General features: G+C 32.1%; 2 protein-coding genes across 2 annotated transcripts in view; one reads left to right on the forward strand and one right to left on the reverse strand.

Annotated features, from left to right (window-relative positions):
• The first annotated feature begins 2188 nt into the window (after nt 1-2188).
• Nucleotides 2189-10440, forward strand: part of LOC129224069 (uncharacterized) — a 118234-nt gene continuing 109982 nt past the window's right edge. Inside the window, exon 1 of the mRNA XM_054858471.1 lies at nt 2189-2319. The gene's annotated coding sequence lies outside the window, so the exon portion shown is untranslated. The remainder of the gene's footprint in view (nt 2320-10440) is intronic.
• The window catches only part of LOC129224068 (NACHT and WD repeat domain-containing protein 2-like), a 32396-nt gene continuing 28647 nt past the window's right edge, over nt 6692-10440 (reverse strand). The window contains exons 8-9 of the mRNA XM_054858469.1: nt 8460-8732; nt 6692-7713 (exon numbers count right to left, since the gene is read on the reverse strand). Of these exons, the coding sequence (XP_054714444.1) occupies nt 6754-7713; nt 8460-8732 (1233 nt within the window). The 3' untranslated portion in view covers nt 6692-6753. The remainder of the gene's footprint in view (nt 7714-8459; nt 8733-10440) is intronic.

The raw sequence follows: 10440 nt of genomic DNA on the forward strand, positions 1-10440 counted from the left end.
TTTTTCGAACAACAAAAAAAAATATTAAAGTTTTAAAGTTCATTAATCATTTTTATAAAACAAAAGAAATTGTAAAAATGTGTTGTACACAACCTTAATTGAATTTTCATGCTTTATTTTAAAAACTGTACGAAAGGATAATAGTTGACTTTAGAAGGAAAAAGTTAGAATCTATAAAACGCATCAAAAAAATGCTAGAATATTCATAAATAAATTCAAACTGATTACACTTTACATCTCCTTTTTAGAGATCAATTTTATTAATGTGTATAGAGATTAAATTAATGTTATACTAGTTATAACTAAAATATAGATATATTTATAGATACATTTATAATAATTAAAATAAAGAGATTAATACTATTATTCTTGAAAGGAAAAATAAATGACTTGCATTTTTCATGCTGTTTTTGGTCTATGTATCTGATACGTTTATTCAAATGGCTATTGCTTTTCTGAATAATGTAATTAAGTGAAATCAAAGTTGAATGACAAACATAATGTAATTTTTGTTAAATTGAGCTATACACTCAAAATTTAAAGCATGGATTTTGATAGTAACTGGAGTGCGTAATCAGCGGTTTTATGACATGCGTGACTAACTTCAATTCATGAAGGAAATCTGAATATAATGTTATATAAAATACTTTTTTTGATCATGTAAGAACTTTTATGAATTTTGTATGTTTTACATTTTTAAAGCTTTAAATGTCATGAAGTGAGCTGTAAATGCAATTTATTAGATTTCGTTTTTTTTAAAAAATGGGATAAATGCCTGAACAGAATTTTTAATTCATTGAATGTTGATTTTATATTTCGTTTGACGTTCCTAAAAATGCTATCTTTGGCCTTCTTGCATATTCAGAAAAGTTTTAAAAACAATCATAATTAAGCATTAGTGATTGAAAAAATTATGTAAAAAATCATTAAATCTTTTTTTTTTTTTTCAATGTGCTCATCATTTTATTGTGCGACCTCAAAATGTTAAGTTTTCTTAATTTTAAATAATGATTGTTGCTTACAAAACATTTTATTTCTATGTCGTATTCTTAGCGATTCATGTAGATTTCAATGGCCAAACAACTATAAGCAAGTAATGTCAGCCTTGAAAATAAGAGAACTTCATCACATCAGCACTATAATTAGTATTTTAAAAATACTTTTCCACCATTTTCATTCCTCTATTTCGGTCGAATTAAAAAATACTGAAATGCCTGGAATTTAAAAAATGATCAATGTTTTTAATAAATTAAAAAGAAAAATAACTATGAATATAATTTTTTTCGCTGGGTTTATGGTGAAAAGTCAATCAAAAATATATTTTTGCTAATTTGCCAAAAGAAATTTTTAATGACTTAATTTTTGCCTGTAAAACATTCTTTCAAATAGTATGCAAGATTCAGAAATAATTTGTTTGATGAGCTATTTATTACAGTGGTTCGAAAAAATCGATTTTTTTATATTGGAATTGCGTTGTCTCTTAAAAGTTGTAGTTTGTTACAGTTCTAACCAGGGAATCAGACCAATAGGGTAACAATGCAAAAAGTTTTTTAAAAAAGTCGCAATCTAAAAAACATCTTGAGACACATTTTTGACGCAAAAAATATTTGCCCTCATCCGCATGGAAAAAGAGGTATAAAATCCTAAAGTCTGCCGAAATTTTAAGAAAAGCGCCAAACTTGAAAACTTGGCGAGAAATTGATCCCGCAATCTCACCGTCTGCATCCATCTACGAATCGTGTGCAAGACGCCTTCCATTTTGTAGAACAAAGTAAAATTAATTCTACCTTTTGGGAGAAGTCTGCCCTATTAAAACTGGCCATCCGTGCTTCTTCTACCTTATGGTAAAATATGTAGTATTTTTAAAAAATTATCCAAAACGGTCCAATCCGCGTAACGAATCTTCTGAATTCTTAAGCAAATGAAAGTGTATATTTTTCATGTAAATAAGAATATGCGACATTTTATATAAATGTGCTATTACTTTTTTTTTTTTTTTTTTGCATATATGGTTCCTGATACGTCATTCGGAGAAGATTCAGGTGTAGGTGAATGACGAAAAGAGAGGGTGAGCCCCAGTGATGGGGCGTCACCGCCATCGGTGATTTTCTAGCTCGGCACGCAAATCTCTAATCACTGAGCAGCATTTATAACCACGCGACATACATCATCCCGATGCTAAGTGGAGAAAAAAGAAGGCGGAAAACTCTCCAGAATGTGCCCATGAATATTTAGGAGACATGATTGCGGCCATTTTGACTTCAGCTTTTATTCGCCGCGAAATCAACTTTTTATTCCTTTTGAGCGGATTTACTGAAGGTATTTAATATTTAAGACGACTATCAGTTTTCAGAACATGTGTGTGTGTTTTTATGTGTGCATCTGCTAGTGTTTGCTTGTGTGTATATATGCTTTTGTGTGGGCGTCTGCATAGTGTGTGTGTTATTGCATGTACGTCTGCTAGTGGGTACATGTGTGTATTTGCATGAGCGTCTGCCGTATTACCCCGCATTATCCGGCATGCGGCAAAATTCGGAGGTCACCAGATTTTCAATAACACTTGCCTGGTCCTTTTCGGCATGCCGGAAAAATCGAGGTTAGGAACAAAATTAATACTATAAAATATATATGTTCAGTTTAAAAATGAATATCAGTTCTATACATATCCTTTTAGTATTAATAAACAGAGTCATTTTGTAAAAATATTTACTAACAATGTCATTTGTTATTTTAACAAGAAAAATATTGTTTGATAATGAAGAATTTTATAAAAATTAAATTAACACTAAGTAAGCAAACATTAAAGCAGTAAGTACCTAAAATAATTTATTTAAAAAAATATGAACAAATCGCAGTAACGATGATTGCTGCTGAATTGATTATTTTATTGGCATATCATTAGATCCATTAATAATGATCTACCATAATTAACAAGCACATATTATATGACATACTCATTTTATTTTGATAGAAGGTTATTTTCGGGATTTTTTTTTTCTCCTTCACAGTGGTTTGCTTTTTGATTGGAACTGAATGGGGAAATTTAATTTAGTTTTGTAGCAAAATAAACCTGGAAATTTCCGGCATGCTGGTCAACCTCGCTTCTTTACGGCATGCCGGATAATGCGTGGTAATACGGTACTAATGTGTGTGAGAGAGAGAGAGAGAGAGTGTGTGTGTGTGTGTGTGTGAGAGTGTGTGGGTCTGCTAGTATGTGTGTGTTTTTGTGTGTGTGTGTGTCTGCCAGTATGTGTATGTGCATCAGCTACTGTTTGTGTGTGTGTTTCTGCTAGTGTATATATGTGTGTATGTATGTGTATGCCTGTATTTATATATCGTTTATCTGTATATATATGGCAGAACTGTCCTCAGGAACCCTTGAAACTGGTAAACCCTAAAGTGGTAAGTACGGGGGATCCTAAAAATTATAACATTGTGTGAGAATGTGCGAGTGTGTGTGTGCCTAAATACACAGTGCGAAATATTTTCCTTTAAGTTCAAAAATTTAAGTAAAGTGCTCCTGATAAGCTACAATTTTCGTGCATTACTGTCGAAGAGGAACATTTTCTATATGAACAAGAAATATTATGACGCTTAGAATGTATCTTGAGAAACTTTAGATTTTTAAAACGGAATTAGATTGTTCATTAGGCTTACAGCAGGACGTTCATATAGTTTGAACGACGTCATATCTCCAAAATGGTTTAATTTTGCTTTGTATTTACGATTTGTTGAACATGATACTATCTTGAACTAATCAGATCTATATTGTGGTAACATAACCCATCAGGACACAAATTTTCAATGAAAATTTGCAGTTTTTCCTTCCTGTTAACGATTGCCATCAGGGGAACCACAGAAATAGTGTTTTAATGAAAAAGATTAAGGGGGTCCGGGACACATTTTGAAAAAATTTTATTGAACAAATTAGAGTTTTGAATTTTTTGCACTGATTCACCATTTATTTAATAAGCAAAATCATAACATAAATATTTAAAAAAAACGATTTAAATTAAATCAATTTTTTTAAAAAAAGAGGAGGGATAATTTAAATCGCTAAAATTCAAAATATTCTTGGTTAATTTTCAAATTATTTTCAAAATATTATGCAAAAATATCTAAGCTTTAATTTTAATTCGGAGAATCAAAAAATGATAATTCAGTTAAAAAAATATTTGAAAAAAAATTTTGAAAAATTCAAAAATACTTTTTTTAAACAACAAATCACATTTTTTGCAGTAAACGCTTTTTTTTTTTTTCTTTTTCAAATTTTCCGAACAAAAATTGAAGTAAACTGTTTGAAAGAGATATGCTCCAAATTTCATTCCTTTATCTCTATTAGTTCTTGACTTATAAGAAATTGAATGCAAAAAATTTTGAAAAATTGCATCATGGAGAAAAACGTGTTTAAAGTTTTAAAGTTAAATATAATATTAGTAAAATGCATGCAACGAAAATAATTATATCTTTCGTTCTAATTAAGATCGAAAAATATTCAAACGTCCTTTTAAGCAGAAAAAAAGAGAAGTTTTTTAAATGATTTTTAAAAAATTGCCGAATTTTTGTGTTTTGGACCCCTTTAAAATAGGGGAGGGTGGCCCAAAACAGATAGGTCGCACAAAACGGGTAGGCCTTCGTATGCCCCCCCCCCCTCCTCCATGGTGTGCAAACGAGATTGCCTACGCATGTCGTGTTTACATGAACACCCACGTGTTTTAATCAGTTCCAGCGAAGCAACATGGCTCAACCATGCTTAAAATAAAAGATACATTTCTTTAAAAAATGTAGTTTTTTGACTTGTGATTAGTCGAAGACCCGCCTAGTTTTTTTTTTTTTTTTTAAATTTATTGTCAATAAAATTACGTTATTGTGACATCATCCACCTACAAACTACGATAGTCATTTCGTTTGTTTCTTTTTTTTTAATTCAAGATTATAATTATTGAAATAAAAAACGTGCCTCCGGACAAATCGGGTATTGGATTTATTAATATATTTTTTTATAATTTCATGACTCGTGTGCTAACTTAGATTTTCTATTTCAATAGGATGAGTATAACTTTAAAAAGTTATGTTTAGGATGGCGATTAATTAGTCTATTAATTAAATCAGTTATTTCTTTATGTTTTATAAACAAATGTGCTGACTTGAAATTGGATAAGAATAACTTTTTATATATATATTTTTTAATAATGGCAGGTAGCTAGTCAATTACTTTAATCATTTATATCTTCATATTTCATTGGCAAATGTACCAAATCACAATTAGTTAAGCTTACCCGCTTTAGGCTCCCTGTTAGAGCAAAGCAGGCTTTTCAAATGTTTGTAAAGTTTGATAATAATTAAATATTGGGTTTGAAATAATACAAAAATCACTTTTTATTTTGTAGTTCAAGAGCCCTACTAGGAAATAAACCCAAAATTGTTGCGAAAATAATCCAAAAATTGCAGTTTTTGAGCGTTCTTCGAAAACCTACTCGCTTTGGGCCACCCTTCCCAAGGTGTCAATCGAAAGAGTAGTTTGAGATATTTTCTAACACAAAAATTATATGCCCCCGTGCTCTCATTATCGAGATTTAAAGTCTTAAATTCAGTCGAAATTTTAAGAAAAGCGCCAAATATTAAGACTTGGCGAGAAATTGAAGGTACCCGCGATTTCACCGTATGCATGTGAAAGAAATCTTTCTCACCTAAACTTTCTAAATTTGGAAACTTTTTTTTTAATTCTGGCTGAGTGAAATGTCTCATATTTGGGTAATGGGGACACGAAACCAAATAATTGATGCGCGCAAAAATATGTATTAATGTGTTTTTTTTTTTCTGCTACTTTTCATATTTTTTTTAATTGCTATACTATCGTATGCTTTGCTGGTCAAGTTAATGTCTCAGAAAAGCTTTTACTTAGTGTTTTAAGCTGGAGGCACTTAACAAAAAGTACATTATTAACTCACCTCTTATCACTGCACTGTAGAATAGCTCTATATTATTGAATCACGTTAACTGGTACTCAATAAGTGGAACGCTTCTTGAATCGGTAAAGAGAACACTAATTACATTTTTTATGTCAAAGTTCAAGAGAATGTCTCAACTTCAAAGAAGGGACATAATACGTATAATCTTTATTCTAGATAAAATACTGTACATAATGTAGATTTATATAGTAACAATGATCTCACACAGAACATGGTATAATTTCACGAAATTATTTATTCCTTTACGTGCATAACAAATACTACTTGCTTAGCATTAATTTTAATGTTTATTTCAATTTCTTCTCATTATTCATTGTGCGTGTTTTTCTAAGTGCACTAAATATTGAGCTTTTACTTTTTATTTAAGAAAAAAATATCTTTATGGCGCCTTAAAGAAAGTTTTTGTTAATTACAATCTATTTACAATTAAATTATGTGCTATATTCTCAAGAATATATTAACTGCTGAACTGCACGATAACACACGTTAAATACAGTTTTGAGTTTACTTACTGATTTTATAAATAGATTTAAGTGCACTTAAGGCATTAAAACATTTTAGACACTTTCTCTGTATTTTCATTGGGAGGTAAGAATAAAAAAGTATTTTTGGAAATACAGTTTTTTTTTTTTTTTTTAATAAGTGCGGCTTTTTTCTGTTTACTAAAAGATGTTTTCTGCTTACATGTTACTTAAAATATTTATAATTTCAGTAAAAAATTCAATAGTGATAAAGTGCTTCTATCCAAACATTTAATAAGTTGAAGTAATAAAATCTGAAACTATGAAATAACGCATACTCCAGAAGTCTGACTCTCTTCACAAACTGACTGTCTTTTCGAGCAGGCAGCAGAAGCAGTTACTTTTGCCACCATCTTAAAACTAACGGCAGTTCTACAGGACCTGACATTACCATCGCATCGACTCGGTAGATGCTTAAGTTTCGCTTTTGCGTCTTCATTGGATGAATCAGCCAATGCCAAGACGACAAAACTTCCGTCCACCCCTCCGACGACCACCGACAAGCCATCATGAGTGGTTGTCAAATCGCTTGCTTCAGCTGCCATTTTATAATTACCTATCATCTTGCAATCAGACATGCGAAAGAGTCGGATGGTGACTTTGCCACCATGATAGTATACGACGTAATCATTCGTACGGTTGAACCTCGCGGCCACAGCGAAGACACCTTCGCTTACAGGTGGTATGAGAATTTTAACTGTCTTCCCATTTCGAAGTTCAATGACTTCTAAGCCTCCTTGATTCGGTGCCACTAATCCGTACTTTCCATCAGTAGTGCAGATTCCATTCCAGCCTTTAAAAGCTCGAACTATTCTTTTCGTTTCGATGTCAATGATGCAAGATGCTTCTGAGCAAATCAATATAACAGCTGATGCCCTACCAGGGAACGATGCGATTCCACTGTAGCCTAGCATTGACACGTTCAGCAGGGGAATCTTGAACATGAAGCTGCCCTTCTTGAAATTGTGAACGAGGACAACTTTTTGGTTGGAATCCAAGCCCACTAGGGCTAGGTACACGTTGTTCTTCGTGATGCCTGCTGGTGCTGAGACATCGCAAGGGAAGTTGAAGGTATAAGCTAGGTCGCCGGAAGGAATTTGTCGAACGGTGCATTGGGATTCTTTATCGCTTTCGGCAGTGATGATGACGACGCACCTGTCGTCGCTCCCCAGCAGCAGTTGTTTGACATTTGGATGTCGCTCCCGAAAGGTGACGCATGCCTGTAAAAAAGTTTCAGTGATTTCATCATTTATTGATATTATTTTTTGAATGTTGAAAAATGACTTCATGCTATATGTTCATTGGTAAAGAATTGCTTCGCGTAACCTCAATTGAAGAATTGTATTAATGGTTTTAGTCAAACAAAATAATTAATTAAACATATTGTCTGCCCACGGTTGCTGTGGAATTGGCAGACGTCCAGTTAAGAAGAGTCTATCTGAATAAGAGGGAAAAGAAAAAAAAATTATGCGCGTGTTTCGCTCATTTTAATGTGGATCTGCTTGACTTAGAGGCTAACACAAAAGCTGATATGCCTGAAAACTAATAGATGCGTCCACTTCCGCCTGTGAACTGGAAGTTAGCATTTCCATCTCATCGATGGACTGTATCTTGTTCTATACGAAATGCCCATTGAAGTTACAAGAGAATTTTCAAATCCAAACCTATGTATATTATTGAGATAAAATGGAAATAGTAAAAACCGCATTTCTGTACTTGGACGTAAGAGGTAAAGGGGACTAAGTAAAAAAAAAAAAAAGTTAGCCCAGATAGGAGTTCAAAGTTTTACTTTAAGAAGTTTTTCTATAGTAAAAAAAAAAAAAAATTCTCAGTTACGCACTGACGAAGGGGACTATTGCCCTCGAAACATGTGTGCCCATTCTAACTGCTTTTATTTCCGCCTGTTGCACTTATCTTAACCTTTTCAGCGCGAAAAATTTTATTTTAACTTCAGTGAAAATCATACTTTCTGTAGATTCCACACGAGAAAATTTCCAGACTCTGAGCTGAGGACGTGTCTTCCATCCGCAGTAATAATCGCATGCGTCACAATGGCTCCCACCGGAGAATCAACCAGTTTGCTCCACAGTTTTCCAGACGACACGCTCCAAACGCCAACGCTGCTCCTAGTGACGGTCACGGCCAGCTCGTCATCGGCAGAAATCGACACCGAGTCGATAGCCATTTCCATACGATCGATTACGTACACTTTTTCAAAAATATTCTTCACGTTCCACACCTATAGAATATAGAACAAAATTTAAATCGTAAATGATTGCTCACTCAACCACTTATGCATCTTTAACAAAACTGCCGTGGACAGGTAAAAGCCAGTAACCGTAAATATTTCATTTTGTATTTTTGTCATCTGTTGTGCGTTAACGTTATTGTAAAAGCATGCTCATTTGGTTTCCGCTGAAAACAAAGGCGGGAAAAGTTGTCTAATTCCAACATTTCCCTTTTGTTAGCATTAATTCCAACACACATTTCTTCAAATATCTCGAAAAATCATTTCTGCAGATACTGCTGTTTGCCTGCCCACGTCAGAAAAGCCTTCCTAACTAAGCAAATTTCCATCAGCTCTTCGAAAATACTAATCGAACAAAAATAATTCGTTGAAAATTCAACATTTAATACTTTATTGCATTCAGAGAGAAGTGATAGCGGAAGTAAGCAAAGAGGTTTGCTGTTCGGTGCCAACATGTGCCACTTTCATGAATTACTTGTTATATTATCCATTCTGTTCATGAAAAACATTTCGCTTATGGGTCATTCCATGCGAAATGAGCAAATCAGCTGTGGCTGACATGTCACAGATTTCAATGAAAATTTTTATTTAGGTAAACCATGCATATCTATGAGGAAATGCAAAATATGGAAGTTTAAAAACTGTTTGTTGCTTTGTTATTGACATTAGAAGTTGATGCTTATGCTAAGCCTAAATTTTCGGAGTTCATTGCTGCCAGTCTGTGACTCAATAACTCCATATGTTATAAACGTACACTTAAAAAATAAATATTTCCGCATTCTACAAACAAATCTCTATTGAAAAAAAAGCAAAGTAAAATTTATTCGGATCTTTTTTTGAATCTGAGATACTAACAAATATTGAAATTTTGCCAATTTACTTCAGATTTCAAATCACTCTTCTAGTTCTTTTAATGAAAATATAAGAGTAAAAATGATTCAGATTGAAAAACTATCTATAACTAACTATCTGCTCTAATTTAGTTATTGTTTATGAATTTCTTGATGACGAAATCGTACTTTAAAAAATCGAAAATTTCATTTTTTCCTCTATTTCAGATTTTTTTTGAAGATGAGGGAATGCTCTAAATTTACTCAAGTTTTTTTATGTAATTTTTTGAAGTATCTTTTAGATGCTATTAAATTTTAATCATTGGTATCAGCGTATTTTTGTTACTAGAGTAATTTGAACTTAGGCAAAATTTCATTAGTTAGTTCTTTTAATTGTAAGTTTAGCAAAACTAACCATTTCTTTCGTATTTCATTTTATCAAAAGCATGTTTATGAAGTATTTGCTAAAATGTACATTTTTTTAAAATCGAAATAAATGTTAGATATACTTACTTTTGCATCATTGAGTCGTTTATCTAGTGTTTTGAATTCTCGTAATTTCACATAAGAGTCAATCCATACAGGTTCCATACAGTATAAACTATTCATTCATGTTCAAATAGTTCTAAGTTATAAAATTAAAATAATTATTTTGAAAATTACAATATGTTTTTTCAGTATAATGTATTATATAGGGCACAATATACGTAATTTAAGAAGGTGCTATGAAGTTTTCACACTTTTTATTTCTGTTTTAGTGTGTGAATTGACTAGCAAAATTGCTCAATTTCAAAGACCTGTATGTTTTTTACAAATCAAATACAAAAAACAATATGTATAACATGCATAGTACTTGAATGGAATATTCA

Source organism: Uloborus diversus, chromosome 6 (genome assembly GCF_026930045.1).
Source record: "Uloborus diversus isolate 005 chromosome 6, Udiv.v.3.1, whole genome shotgun sequence".
In the NCBI taxonomy this organism is placed as follows: Eukaryota; Metazoa; Arthropoda; class Arachnida; order Araneae; family Uloboridae; genus Uloborus; species Uloborus diversus.